General features: G+C 43.0%; 1 protein-coding gene across 1 annotated transcript in view; it reads right to left on the reverse strand.

Annotated features, from left to right (window-relative positions):
- The window catches only part of phlpp1 (PH domain and leucine rich repeat protein phosphatase 1), a 45,934-nt gene that overhangs the window by 2,627 nt on the left and 27,683 nt on the right, over positions 1–15,624 (reverse strand). Inside the window, exons 2-16 of the mRNA XM_026149898.1 lie at positions 12,485–12,681; positions 11,206–11,331; positions 10,258–10,406; positions 7,429–7,575; positions 5,949–6,176; positions 4,963–5,165; positions 4,555–4,615; positions 3,838–3,933; positions 3,027–3,182; positions 2,519–2,719; positions 1,621–1,783; positions 1,394–1,524; positions 983–1,096; positions 426–620; positions 89–317 (exon numbers count right to left, since the gene is read on the reverse strand). Of these exons, the coding sequence (XP_026005683.1) occupies positions 89–317; positions 426–620; positions 983–1,096; positions 1,394–1,524; positions 1,621–1,783; positions 2,519–2,719; positions 3,027–3,182; positions 3,838–3,933; positions 4,555–4,615; positions 4,963–5,165; positions 5,949–6,176; positions 7,429–7,575; positions 10,258–10,406; positions 11,206–11,331; positions 12,485–12,681 (2,396 nt within the window). The remainder of the gene's footprint in view (positions 1–88; positions 318–425; positions 621–982; positions 1,097–1,393; positions 1,525–1,620; positions 1,784–2,518; positions 2,720–3,026; positions 3,183–3,837; positions 3,934–4,554; positions 4,616–4,962; positions 5,166–5,948; positions 6,177–7,428; positions 7,576–10,257; positions 10,407–11,205; positions 11,332–12,484; positions 12,682–15,624) is intronic.

The raw sequence follows: 15,624 nt of genomic DNA on the forward strand, positions 1-15,624 counted from the left end.
TGTTCAGGCAGGATGCAAGTAATACTGCATTTACATGAATGTACTTTACACCAATTTTTCAGTACTCTGAAAAAAAAAAGATCTCTACCTCAGTGATGATAGCTTTGTGCTGCCTGATCCTGCGGTATTCCTCCTCCAGCCCTACATTGTGAAGGAGTGACAGAGACAACGGCTTTCCATCACGGCACAGAATGGCCTGGCACTTTCCCACATTAGCAGCCGTGAGGGTGAAGCAGCCACCAGGGTCAGTGGGGTCATGGCGAATGTGACACAGCGCTGCCGAGCCACCCAGTTTCTGTCCTGCAGTTCCAAGCTTCCTGCAAGGGTGGAAGAAGGAAAGACGGGAAGAGGATGAGGTTTTTGAGGCAGAAATGAGAAATTTGTTACACACAGTGAAGACGAGGCATGTAGAATCTATTGCAAACCTTTGCATGACAAGGAAGGTGTTGGTCATATAGTCCTCTTCGCTCTTTGTCTTGTGAATTTCTTCCGCCAGCACATCATTCATTGTGCACTGCAGGAGGTAGGGCACTTCCACATTCCTGTCTCCATCAAACACACCATACAGAGCTTCACGACTCCCACAGAAGCTGTTTACCGAAAGGGCAGCAACACAGAGTCTGAAAGAGGAAAGAATGAGAGCTCTTAGGACCACAACTCCCCTGTGCAACTATTTATCATGTCACTCCATATGCTATGCATAAGCAATGCCTTAAATGACTCCTTTGACTGTAAAGCAGAATCTTGATATAGAAGACTTGCCATCAGAACGCACTTTCAAATGCTGAATTAGCAATTTAGTCCACACAGGATGTGAATGTACACAGTTCTTGCTTTCAACGAGCACCGCTTTAACATTTCCTTCATTTGAGTCGCACGGCTTTAACGATGTGCACTCTCAAGAGGTTGCGATTAGTGCAGCTTCAACGGGCGAGTGTGGTGGTGCTGGTTGTCATTTCATCATTGATTGAATTGTGCTTACTTGTTCTTGACGCCCGAGGCCTCTGTGTAACCATGACTCCACACAGCAGGCCCACCAGACGCCTCACTCGATGAAAAGGTCGGAGGTGGATCAATACGGAAGCAGCGAATATTGCTGAAAAACAAGAAAACGCAAACAAGGTCAAATTCACCGCACTGTTTTGGGGGCAAAGAGAAACGAAAACCACTTGAAGTATTTCTAACAGTCATACGTGAAATAAAATACTAAACATACATCATGTGGTAACTCAGATTCCCTGTATGCAAAGTACAAATTGAAGCCACATTAACGGGACTATGATGGCGCATATAAAACAAACAAAAAAAAAACTGCAGGACTAAATACACCCCCCACCCCCCACCCCCCCCCCCAAAACAAAAAACAAAAACAAAAAAAAAAACCCAGACATACTTTAGCTGCTCAAGAGTCTTGTGGTCCAGGTTTAGGCGAGGGTTTCCAGTGAGGTCCAGCTCCTGGAGCTTTGGGGGTAGATTCTCTGGTAGAGTGATCTCACTCAGCTCATTACAGCTCAGGTCCACACACTGACAACAACAAAGAGCAGATGTCAATACTCGCACAAATGCACATGCATTACAAAGTCAGGGCATCAAAGATATGCATTATTGCCCCTGACTTACTTTCATCTCCATCAGCTGCATGACCTCAGGAAAGACTTCAATGGCATTAGAGTGGGCTATGAGTGTGTGCATTCGCCGGCAGTTCATAATGGTGGTGGGGACAGTCTTCAGCATGTTGCCACTCAGGTCCACCTCCTCCAGCTCCTCCAGCTTAGCCATTTTACTGAAAGATCAGAGAGAGCAGTAGGTGAAGTCAAGTGTGTAAAATAGTACTGAAACAATCAATTGCTTAGTCAAAAGACAAATCCCCCCCCAGTACAAATGGCATACTGATCCCGGTTGTGGCAGTCATCTGACCTTCACCTTGCGTGTGTTAAGTTAGTGACATCATACCGATCCCAGAGCAGAAATGGTACATGTGAAAACATTGAGCCACACGTCTTAATCTCTGGATTCAGGTGTTTTCGGTTCTATTGCAACAGGTGTACAACATCAAGCACGTAAGTCATCCAGTCTGACTTGACAGAAAATTTCTTTGAGAATGGGTCGTTCTAAAGAGCTCACTGAATTCAAGCAAGGCACTGCAATAGGATGTTTAATTGCAACAAGTCAGTTGGTGAAAGTTCTTTGTTCCTATATCACTACCAGATACTTACTCGACTGTAAGTGGTGTTATTGCAAAGTGCAAGTGTTTAGGAACAACAGCAACTAAGAGCATGCAACGTTGTGGATTAGGGTGCATAAAAATCTTTAAAAATGTAGTGCTGACTCAATGACTGCAGAGTCCCCAACGTCCTCTGGCATTAGCATCAGCTCAAAAACTGTGCACAGGCATCACTATAGCATCGGCATATATGGGTGAGAAGTTTGTGTGTAGGTAGGCGTCACATTGCTTTTGTGCATATATGACAGAGATTAAGGAAAGGAATAAGTCCCCTTTAACATATGACTTTTTTACCTGGCTGGGAAAGTCTGGAGATGGTTGTAGGCCATGTGCAAAACTCGTAGGTGTGTATGGCCTGTTAGCATGGGTACACACTTGTCTGTCAGTCGGTTATTGGTCAGGTAGAATTCCTGCAGGATGCTGTGGCTTTCCTCTGACAGACTGGATGGTGGCAGGTGCTCCAGCTTATTAGCTGATGCATTTACGCATCGTAAGCTGAAAGGAGAAAAAAAAAATCTCCTTCAGAGAGGGACAGACAACACTGAGGTGATTCATTTTAATTGCAAACTACTCCATAAATTCTTACTTAATACTTCACTGCAAAAAACATGTCCTTCTACAGACTGATTGTTTTTTATTTGCCTGTCATCCTTGCCCTTGGTGGTCTTGTCCTTCACAGGAAACTCCTAATTAGAATTTCTGTGCTTTATCTTCATCTACCTACACTGTCCCTACATTTAATCTTCTTGTCAGGTGAACATTAGTCAAAGAAAAATCACTTTCAGCTGATAATAAATGCTACCTGTCAGATTTGAGGAACAGGTTGCAGGGCAACTCAACCAGTTGATTGTGCTGTACATCCAAAACCTCCAGCAGAGGGCGCTCAACTCTTTCAGGCAGCTTCTGCAGCTGGTTATGTCCAGCACTGAGCTTCCTCAGACTGTTGCTGCATAACAACCTGCAGCAAGAAGAATATATAGATGGTTAGGTCACTGCTAGAAGATTAAAGACAAACAGGAAGGGCCTCGTAAAAACGTGTAAAAAAAAGTGTTGCACAGTGATAGCTAGATGGCTATATAGATGAAGATAGATCGATAGACTGGTTGGTAAATAGATAAGGTGACACTTTTTTTCCACACCGGTCCTTGAACGACTGTAACCGGGGAAGCCTGAAACAGTATTAAAAATGACAATAGTGCAGAAGGATGATGACAGTATGGATAAGAATGGGAGAAAAAAAATATATCAATAAATAGCAGTGCCTCTAGTGGAGCCCGCGGCTGAAATTCATCATCCTGACACTTATTGGGTAAAAAATAAATCTACAGACAATGAGGGGGCCAGAGGTAGAGAGAGAGAGGAAGAAAGAGAAAAGGAGTGGAGCAAGTTTGACACAGCCGATGTAAGACATAGAAAAGACGAAGAGGTGCAACTCAACTGACCTTCTAAAAGGGTACATAAAGGAGAAGAGAATGGATGGATGCTGCGGAGGTTAAAGGCTATCTGTGTGATTTATGAGGCCTTTTGGGGGATAAATGACAGGCCAGCAAAGGGCAGGGGGAATAATGCAGTATTGTACAGCATTTACAGGTATTGCTGTGTGAGGCACTCACCGTGCTGGTAGCTCAGCAATGAGGTTGTGGCTCGCGTCCAGGACTTCCAGTTTCTTAGCTTCACATAGCCAGTCTGGCAAGGACTCCATATGGTTCCTGAGGGAAGAGAAGGAGAGACGATGATGATGAATCCTAGCTGTCTGCAACGCTCCATATATTAAACTTCAGCTTTGGTTTGTTTGTTTACATTTTACTATCTTTCAGATTCAGTTTACCAAAAGATAAACAGCTAAACAAAAGATTAAAAAAAAGATAAATACAACTTTTAAAAGATGCGATCTTTCTTAAGTGTGACAGTCTCGTGGACAATGCCCTTTTAAGAAGTTAAAGACAAAGTGAATAGAAGTAAGCTCTGTGTGACTTATGGGTGAATTCTTTAACACTAGCATTTTGATTTAAAGGTATTGGAAAGTGCAGTGATTAGTTCATGCATTTTATTGACTACAGCTACAGTAAGTACAGAAGGTCAGGATTAGCATGGTTAAAAATGACCTCTCTAAGTTTATATTTCACTCCACTTGCAGAGACCGTGTATTTCCTAATTTTGTGTAGTTGCACAATCTTTAAAGCATCACACTGAACAACTGCTGCCCTTCCGCTCTTGTAGGGCAGATGTACTGTAAATAAGTTGCATTTACTTTCAGAAGGAACTTCCAAATATTTCTGTTTTATTTATTCATTTTTTAAATTCATGTACATTTCTGGAATTTCTCTCACCTCGAGATATCCATGTAACTCAGATTGGAGGGCACAGGGCTGACATCTAGCTGTCGGAGCTCTGTAGGGAGAAATCCAAACACATTAACTTACAGCAAGGACAGACAAGGTCTCCTACAAAGGTCTATTATAAATGCAGGTAAATGGAAAATGGGGGAAGCATTAGGCAGGGGAGGATGGTGATGACATGTTAGAGAGGGATGATGTGAGACTGCTGCACTGATGAGGATTAAGGGTGTATGCAGACGAACATGGAAGTAATATATATAAAAACATGGTGATGTCTTTGAGGTGTTACATATCCACACATACACACACATACATTATGTGTTGAAATTCAGAAAAGAAAGATACAAATCGGTGATCTCAGTTTAGAAATGTGTGAGGTCACAGTAAAGCCAAACTCACCATTGTTGGAGGCGTAGATGCCTTTGAGCAAGCAGCCCTTAGCCTTCAGGCTGGTGATGTGGTTCCTCTCGCAGTGAAGCACCTCCAGCCTGGGGAAGACCGAGGCATCCAGCTCCGTCAGCCTGTTATCCCTCACATCCAGCTGGGTCACGTGCCTCAGTAGGTCAGGCTCGTCCGGCACCATGATGGAGATTTTATTCAACCTGACAAGAGGAGGCATGAAGGAGGCAAAGGTTCATCCAAGTGCACAGACTTTGGCCTTTACAGCAGGGAACATGCCTAGGGTGACTGCTGATATATTGTGCAGTTTGTTTAGTAGTCTGGTCCTGAGTGTTAACAGTTTATCTTGAATTGTTCAAGCGCTCAATCGATAAGAACCCAAGAATGAATAAGAGATAAAAGAAGCATAAATATGTGACTTTGGTCCAGAACTGGCTCTGCTCAGTTTAGCTGGATTAAAAAGTTTACAAAATTTTCCAGCCTTAAGAACAACTTCAAAACCGCCGAAAGGAGCTTTTTAAATTTATTAAACTGAAATTTCTTTTCAGAACATCAAATCATTCATAACTGCACTTCCTTGTTAAGAAAGCAGAGTTTCACAATGTTGTATGAAATGTAAACTCATCAGTGACACCGAGTGATCTTTGTCCAAAAATGTGTTAATGCTGGACAGAAAACAACTAATTTACAAACCCCGGCCAAGAAAAGTAAGAAAAAGTAAAGTATTAACTGTAAAATAGTGCAAGTCACACCAGCTCTGCACTTTTTCAGACAACGGGAGACGCGGTAGGCAAATGATTTCCCCGTTTTGTGCTGTCTGGCAATCTGCTTGTGTTTTGGCCTTCTCCTTTTATTTTTGTTTTCTAGTATTTACGCGTGTGTGCATGTTCTCAGTGTCACATGTAACCCTGGGACAAACTCTTAGGACATGCTGTTCTCGTCTTCATAGTGAATAAATGGGTAATAATTTGGACACCATGTCATACCTTAGGTCGATGTGTTTGACATGGAGCAGTCTGAAATTCTGCAGGGTAAGAGTCTCTAGGTGGTTGCCAGCCATGCAGAGCTTCTCCATGGAGGACAGCCGCTCCAGCACCTGGGGCACGTGGTTGAACTGATTGAAGGAAAGGCCCAAGTAACTCAGCCTCTGCAAGGAACCCAGCTCATTGGGCAGTTCATTTAAGCTGTTTCCATCCAGTAGGAATGTCTGCAAACTGAGACAAATACATGTGATTAGACAGTTGGCATAATTAATGAAAGATCACACAGATCACACAGAAAGACCACAATTGTATTTCTATATATAGTTAGTGTGCTTGTTGTGACATGTTGTATCAAGCAGGACTAACAAAACAATTGCCATTTCCAAAACTCAGTGAACTTGATGCCCAGTAGATGGCAGTAGCTGCATAAATGCACTACTGGCCACTTCAGGAATTTACAGGTATGCTAGATAATTTCCAGAGATTAATTTCTTATGTGCAAACATACCTGTAGGTTTTGAAGAAAGGCTGAGTTAAAGGACCTCTATTATTACCCAGACTGCAAGTGTTGCCCTAGTTACTAGACTGATTCCCGTAATCCCTAAATTCAAAGTGGAGTAAAATCGACCAAACGTGCAAGGATTTTAAAGGTCAAAGTCCTGACTTTATTTTTTAAGTATATGTTTTGTCACTGCTTTAAAGAGCCAGTAATGGGGCTTTTTTCTACAGCGAATGACTAGTAATGGAAAGAAAAGGAGAAAAAAGTGCCATTGAGCTAACAACATTACCTATGTTCCATCCTCTTCAAAATGCTGGCTCAGAATTATGAAATTTTGTACAGCCAAAAAAAGTATTTCTTGGAAACGTAAGTAGCTTGGAATTTTTAAAAAAAAAACTTAAGGTGTTCACCAAAACAAGAGACGGACAAAACGGCATTCATAATAACAAATCTGCTCAATAATATAGTAAAAGACTCTGGGAACACTCGAGAACTACAGCAAAAACCACAGAATCACATGTACAGCTTATGGTGTTTTCTTATATGTTGGAAGTAGGAATGTATATATCATTGTGGTTGCCATGTCACGTGACTGTTGCCAGGTAACTTTCAGATTTGACTATGGAAATGCTTGAAGAGGTTGGTCTACGAAAAGGTTCATTAGTTAAACTCAAATGGCATCTATGCAAGTAAGCTTTGCCCCAAGTCAGAAGCTTCGGTTCTGTACAGAACAGAGTTGGGCAATTCCCAAGGACTTAGTGCACTGCCACTGCTGTGCATATAGGTAACAAGCAAGGTAAACACAAAAAGCAAAACCAAAAGTAAAAAAAATCCTTCTGAACTAGAACTCAGATATATTCATGTTCTGACTCTATAAAATATTTTGATTTTACAGTCATGACTACCGTTGGTTTTCAAAGTTTTGGTAAAAAAAAACAAACAAAAAAACTTCTGTGTTCTCAGTATGTTCTTCTTTTTACTTACTTGGTCATGGCACCCACAGAGCTGGGGACAGAGGCCAAGTAGTTACAGCTGAGGTTGACCTCTGTCAGAGTGGGTATGTCGCAGATAGCCAGGGGGAACTGGCCAAGGTGGTTGTTGGAGAGATTGAGGCTCCGAAGACGAGAAAATCTAGAGACAGTGAATAAAAGTATTAACGAAAAGACAAGGGTGATTGAAAAGTGTGGTTTCATCCTGTTAGTTTTGCAAGAGAGAAAAATCTATACATCTCAACTAAGTGTAGTTTACCCATGCTTTTTAATTAAAGTGAGCACAGAGTGAGATTCAACACACCCATAAACAAACCCTTCCTTCATAGTACAGCTAAACCTTCACGTTTGAATGTTTAGCAAACAAACACAGCAAAGACGCCTGTTGTACGTTTAAACACCAGTGACCAGTGGCTTTCAGCGTGCTGGCCCTTTGGCAGATCAGTGACCTTCACAGGAGTTGGCTCGCTCTGTCTTTATTTATCTATTTACACACATGCCGACACACGCATGCGACCTGCTATCATCTATCACGGAGAGCTCAGCTAGGCATCTGGAGATGAGAAGCGTGCCATATTAGCATCGCACGCTGGAGCAGCTGCTAACAGTGGCACTTGATTTTCCGCGCTATACACATACAGGTTACACACACAGTATATCACAGTGATATGGGGGGGCAGCCAGCCTAGACGTCGGGTTATTGATTAGAGTGACGGAGAATTTCCAGCTGAGGGTGACTCCTGCAGGCAGGGGATGCGGAGCATGTGGGAAAATGTCATTCCACCATTAAATCAGCCCCTGCAATCTGCTGAGTAACGCTCACACCCCCTCCTCACAGTCCCTACACGTCTTTGTCATGCTGTGACATTCTGTCTTCTCATGTTACTCTGCTTTGACCTTACTTACATTCTTATTTATTTAAAGCAGCACTAATTATTTTTAAAAAGCCAGTGAAGCAACTGTTTGCAATATGTTTTTGCTAAAAGTCGTGTCCTCAAAGAGAATTATCAGTTTATACAGTTAGCTATTTATACGTTTAATTATATGTTTGCTACTCATTAGCAGGAGCGCACCAGTTGGAACTTTAATCCGGTCACTTGGCCTTTCATCGCTTCATTTCAATGACTTTTATGTCCTTCATAACTCGATAAGCTATCATAAATATGTAAATAAAAAAGGCCAAAGGTTCAATGAAATTCATGGAACATCAGCCATTCCCCTCAGTGAGTGGTAACCTCTGTCTCAAAAAGAGATGCATGCTGGGAAGGCAGTCCCATGCCAGAGGAGAGCGCTAGTATCCAAGACAACTGATTATGCATATCTGATTGGCAAATCACCCACCAGTTAGTATTTGGCCAGAAAGAAAATAGAAAGGGGCGGAGGGGGGAGGAGCCATGAGGCAGGTTCACGTTCATTGGTCTTGGAAAATTAAAAGACACTATAATATAACCCCACATCAGATGTCAGAGAAAAGCTAGTGTTTATACAGAAACCAAAACAGACTCTCACACAACAGTCCACACAAAAACATACACACACCCACATTCATAGAGGCTGCATACAGAGTATTATTGTTCTTGAGCCCAGCTTTTTGGACTTCAGTCTCTCTGGGGAAAGCGACTACTCGAGTAACTCTGCTGCGCGGTTCTGTTAGAACCTCTCTATTTTCAGCTAACTATTCATCTCTTTCTCATTACTGACCTCATTTTCTGTCATGCTGGGTCAAATGCGGATGAGCCTACTTAGATTTGGCAGGGCTAAATTGATGTCTCTCACTTGACCAGCAGGGGAGCTGTGTTTCACTCAATTATTAAAACTAGCTATTTTCCCTTCACATCATCTTTTTTTAAATATTAGTCATTATGCCAGGGATTAAAAAAAAAAAAGATGACTCAAAAAAATGACTGTGGTAGGAAAACATAAAATCCTGACCTCATTCATTCACAATATTCTATCAAGAAGACACAAAAGGGAGCAAGATCATAGATGCAGAGCTACACACACGCGCGGATTCCTTTAGTGCAGCCATGTTAAAATGAAGGAACACGCCATACTATATCAAGACTCTGTATGCGCTGACCCCAAATCAGTAGCCTGCAGCCACTATTTCTGTTGCATGCAACACGCAAGCAGCTCTCACGTACACTGACACTCCACACAGCTAACACATACTCAGGCACCAGATTCACACTATTCAAATGGTAACAATTTTATGGTAATCTTCTCCACAGAGAGACGTTGAAACAAGTGTGCAAATATATTAATTTGTAAATGCATAAGTGCACATACACACGTGGAGACACATATACAGCATCTTGGCTGTGGTCTTTAATCTGCGACCATGATAAGCATGCAGCAGATGGTGCCCACAGAGAGAAAGAGCGAGGGAGGCCAGGCACATTAAAAGCTTCCCTGCAGACACTTCTACCCTTCTGGGCTCTGGGCTGATTTGGCCTAGCCTGGTACAGCCCTGGCTAGCCTCTTTGGTCCCTATGTGCCAATGGCCCCAGTCCTAGACTGCTCAGGTCGATGGCTTACAAATTGCAGGCAAAAGCTAAAGCTTTCCAAAACCAGCCAGCCGTGACTTGCTGTTCCCACTGAAGCCTCACTGTGTCGGTGTCTTGTCTCCTCCATATTGTACAAAAGCCTATCTCGACTCCAGCTGTTGTTAAGTTACACTAAGCTTTTGTAAACCATATCTTTCTTTAGTTCTCATCTTGCCCGAGCCGGCCCATCCAGACCACCTCCTCAACCTATTGTGAATCTTCAGGTCTGTTCTTTCATTCACAGGTGTGTTTACAGTAGTCTTATAATGGCACTGTACCTCTGCAGCTGCTGCAGCCGCTGATCTGCAGGCAGGAAGTTGTGTTTTAGGTTGAGGTGGGTCAGGTCGTGGCTATAAAAGAGATTGGGAGGAAGATGCTCCAGACTGCAGCAGGACAAATCAACTGAGTGGATTCTCTGGGACACCATCTAAAAAAGAGGTGGAGTGGAAAGCAAAGAAGAGAGGAGAGCAGAGGTAACAGGGAGAGAAAAAGAATGTGGAGTTAAAAAGGATTACCCCGACCACATAAGACTGTACTGGTTCATGATGTCTTTGTAGCCTGCTGATAGGGGCTCAAATGTCATTCAGAGGCAATCTTCTTAGGATTAGAGAGTCAGAAGAAGTCAAGGGACAGTCCAACAGCTTGGTAACCTGACATCACGAGTTATAACATTGGGTAATCTAGTTAACTGCAGGTGTAGAGAGTAGTTAGTCTGTGTCCATTTGATAAGTCGGTTTCAAAGAAACGTGGATATATAAACCGAAACGACATCTGTCATGTTGGAGGAGAAAGTCTACTGTCTGTGAACGGCAGCCTTTCAGAGTTGACTTAGCTAGAGGCTCAGCAGTCGTCACTGCAGCACGTGCCGCTTCTATCCAGGCTTCTATTCTGAGTGGCCCTCAGGGCGCTGGTGACATGCATGTCCCTGTTAATATTTAGAAAAGAGGTTTTCTGGCTATGGCCTACTTGAGTTCAAATGAGAGAGAGGAGAGAGCCATCAGTGGTGTTTATGTGTGTGAGAGCACCCAGACAGGTTATAGAGTACAGACTGCACAGCAGTGAAATATGTGCAGTTTTAACTTCACCGGGTTCATACGACAGCGGCATTGTGGTGGGTGTAATGCAGTTGAGCGTGTTGTAACGTACAGTGCAGCTGACCCAAAAGTAGTGCCCAGGGAGTATATGCTCCTCCTTTTCTTTCTCGAACTCTTTTGCCCACACAATACCTTGGCAGCGTGTCTTTGCCAGCGCAGGTGCTCCGTGAAGCTGTCAAAGCTGACATAGTAGGTTTGACTCTGAGGCCCTGCTGAGCTGAAGGCCAAACAATGATTGTGCTTCTTCACCTCCTCCACCTGGAGACAGACACACACAATAATGTCACTGGAGTGTAAAATACTGACATCCCTTATCCACTTCTGAATATAAATTAAAGAGCTCATCTTTAGGCATCAGAAAAGAAAAGTGAAAGGAAAACATGAAACACGGAGGCCTACATAGGTTAGTTCTCTCATATATATATATATATATATATATATATATATATATATATATATATATATATATATATATATATATATATATATATATATATATATATATATATATAAAGGACTTCAGTTGAAACAAATAACACACTAAATGTCTGCAGGCTAGTCAGATTCAGTCACCTGTAAAAAAGAGAAAAAGCACGCACGTTCGTATAATGAAATAACACACACACGTGACTGACATTAGAAACAAAACGTGTGCATGTGAAATTGTTTTTCAGTCATCCACAGTCACATACTCCAGCAGGCTCGGTGAATGGCTGACTACTTATGTTGTTTGAACAGAATACTAGCAGGCGTACACGCAAACTCACTATAGACAAACACAGAGAAACAGAAAAGAGGGTTGACTCGAGGTCAATGTGTTGTGTGTGAAATGTTTAAAAACTGGGCGTGGTGACACACTGAGTGTTCTTTGTATCAGGCAGACAAGCAGATAAGGCTTTTCAGAGGAGCCCTTAGAGCTTGTTTAGCAGATACACACATGCGCACATAAAGCAATAAATGGATAAAGGTCACTTTTGGGAAGGCAATTTAAAACGCTACAGTGACATAAAGCTGTTTTAACGCTATACTGATCCATTACACTAAATATTAAAGTGTGTCTCGACTCCAAATTAGAAAAGAAGAAAAAAAACACACATCAGTGCTTTAGCCCTGGCTTGCACAATTCCTGTCTGACCTTGAGAGCTAAAATGAACAAAGCAGGAAGCAGTATTTGATGTCAAACTAAAGGTGACATTTCATCAAGGACAAACTTGCCTGCACAGGGAGGCATTTGAAGAGGGTAATAACATTGACTTTATCAGGTCATTCTCTGATGATATCATGTTATAGGTTTATGATCCGAGGCATAAACTATATAACATCACCATAAAAAGACCAGGGTAAAAGAGGGAGAAAAGAAAATGATTATGTGACAACAGTAACGCCCTGCCATGGTGTGACTTTTACATACTTTTCCTCCAATGAGGGGCAGGATGTGCATCTTCCCTGTCTGGCTCTCCTTCACAGAGGAGACGATGAGGCAAGTGCCGCACAGGATGACCTGGCGTCTGGTCCAGCGGTTGACTGGTAGTTGAAGCTTCCCTTTCCGAACGTTGTAGGTTCCAGACAGCTGGACCCTCTCTGAGCTCTCGATGCTCTGGGGCTTCCCTGAAACAGAGAAAGAAATGTTTTGTCCAGTTAGCACTGCAGACTTGACGTGAATACAGATTAGACAGAATCAGTTACTGCTGCAGTTAGAATCCACGTGAAACCACTGAAGAAACTTTTCGAAAATCAGAGAAAGTTAGGGTAGTGAAGACAGCTATACAACACCACTCAAAAGCATATACTTTCATGGGTCACTTTGTTTGGTACACCATGCATTTAAGCATGCAGACATGGTCAAGATGTGCAAGCTCACACTAAGAATTGATAAGAAATCAGATTTAATTAATAATGGATTGGATTTATATAGCGCTTTTCAAGGCACCCAAAGCGCTTTACAATGCCACTATTCATTCACTCTCGCATTGACACACTGGTGGAGGCAAGCTACGGTTGTAGCCACAGCTGCCCTGGCTACAACCATCGGCCCCACACTGGTGGAGGCAAGCTACGGTTGTAGCCACAGCTGCCCTGGGGCAGACTGACAGAAGCGAGGCTGCCATATCGCGCCATCGGCCCCTCTAGCCAACACCAGAAGGCGGTAGGGTAAAGTGTCTTGCCCAAGGACACAACGACCAGGACAGAGAGCCCGGGGATCGAACCGGCGACCTTCCGGTTACAGATACGCTTCCCAACCCCCTGAGCCACGGTCACCCCCAGTTGACTATGCTGACTATGAACTTAGCGAGGTTGCAGGTGCCAGATGGGCTAGTCTGAGTATTTCAGGAACTTCTGATCTATTGGGATTTTCTCACACAGCCATCTGTAGGGTTTACAGAAAATGGTCCAAAGGAGAGAAAATATCCAGGAAGCAGCAGTTCTTTTGGCCTCGTTCATGCCAGAGGTCAGAAGAGCTTGGCCTGAACTCTTTAAGCTGAAAGGAACGAGAAGTAGCTTAAAGAGAAGTAACTTAAATAACCAACCGAGGAATGCAGAAGCATCAATGAATGCACAATGTGTCAAACCTTGAAGCAGCAGAAGACTCTACTGGGTGCCACTAAGAACATTAAAATGAGGCTACAATTCGCATAGGCTGACCTGAAATTCGATAACATCCATCCATTCGCTTTCCGCTTATCCTTTTCAGGGTCGCGGGGGGCGCTGGAGCCTATCCCAGCTGTCATAGGGCGAAAGGCGGGGTACACCCTGGACAGGTCGCCAGTCTGTCGCAGGGCTAACACATAGGGACAGACAACCATTCACACTCACATTCACTCGCACATTCACACCTAGTGGCAATTTGGATTATCCAATTAACCTATCCCCACAAATTCGATAACAGAAGACTGGAAAACATCGCCTGGTCTGATAAGCCTTGATTTTTGTTGCAACATTCAGATCGTAGGGTCAGAGTTGTCTGGTACGAGCAAGGCATAGTGAAAGTTTCCCATGAATATAAAGCACAAGTCAAACCCAGCAAACAGGCTTTAACCGTTCTACTGATTATTTGAGTCTATATTTTGTTATAACAGTGCTCTGTGCTAAAAGCTCACAATGACACTGGGCTCTGCACTCTGGACAAGTCACTGTCTGTTGCAGGGCTAATACGGTGAGACATTCATGTTCGCAAGTTTACACCTACGGTCACCTGACCACTGCGCCACCAAGCTGTCAAGATGTCACTCAAAAACCAAGCAAAAAAAACAAACAAACAAAAAACAGGAACCCGATGAACATTCAGGCAGCTCAAAATTGACAATATTTATCCGGCTCGCCAAAGAGAGCTAACATCACGATGCAGGCTTAGCATGAAGTCTAAACATATTACACACAACTTTCGCCATTGGATGCTTTGCTTTAGACTGAGAAGTGAATAGTCCAGATTTGCATTCAAAACAGTGCAGCCCACTCTCAAATTCAACCCCAGGTAAACCTCTTTTAAAATGATGCTTTTACAATATCTGGGTCTCATTTATTCAGTTTCACCCGTCTGTCTGCCTTTCCCCCTTGCATGCATCTCTCACTTCACTGCTAGCCTGCCAAACCTGACAGTCAGGCTGCTTATCAGGCGTTCTGTCAGCCAGGCTGTGTTATCGTTCTGTCTAAACATCTACCTGCTTTCTGTCTACCTCCACCTCCGCAAAAATCTCCCTGGGCTGGCGTGTGCTGTCCTCCTCCCCTCTATCATCTCGCCTTTCTATCTGTCCAACTTGCCTGCCTTTGGATTTCCCCCTTGCTATCTGCAGCTTCAATGTTTTGCTTTCGCAGCATGTTTAACCTCATTGCTTTCTAATTTGGCTAAGAGATTTGTGGCATGGCGCAAGAAGTTTTCCTTTCCAAGCGACAGATGGTCATAGAAAAATGTCTTTTGTCCTGTGGCTCGCTCTAAACTATCCACATCTTTCTTGTGGCGTCTCCTTCACACATTATTCACTTCCTTCTAAACGCTAAGCAAAGCAGGGGCTGGGGAGGTGCAGTGGAGAGTTAATGGAAGAAAGAGTCAGTATGGTAAGCAAGTGAGAACTTGCACACACTCTCATGGCTTTAAATAATTCAGGTCTTTCACATGCAGATTGTATCTTGTGTGGCACTGCATGAGCTGGCGTAGTTAAGACGACGGTCACGAGAATACATACACATTTTAATCTGATGATTATCAGATTATCTTGCGAGAGATGCAGAGTTTCAAACCGACCCAGGATATTTATTTATTTATTTATTTATTGAAATTAGCAAAGCGCCTGAGCCCTAACATCTCCTCAGTGGTGCAAGCTAATCTTGTGCTCACAGCAGAATCAATAGTCTCGTTTGCAAAAGGATATTTGCTCTGACAGAATGCTGAGTATGTAACACAAAACACTGTTGTTAAATGTCAATTACGAGTCGTGCATAACTATAGTGGAGAGCTGTATCGGTATTCTTAAAACTACAGGGCGGCTGACAGAGGGCAAGGCTCTAAAGAAGTTTAAGATAAGAAATGAAGGAGCAGCTCGATTTTAAAGAGAA

Source organism: Astatotilapia calliptera, chromosome 18, assembly GCF_900246225.1.
Source record: "Astatotilapia calliptera chromosome 18, fAstCal1.2, whole genome shotgun sequence".
In the NCBI taxonomy this organism is placed as follows: domain Eukaryota; kingdom Metazoa; phylum Chordata; class Actinopteri; order Cichliformes; family Cichlidae; genus Astatotilapia; species Astatotilapia calliptera.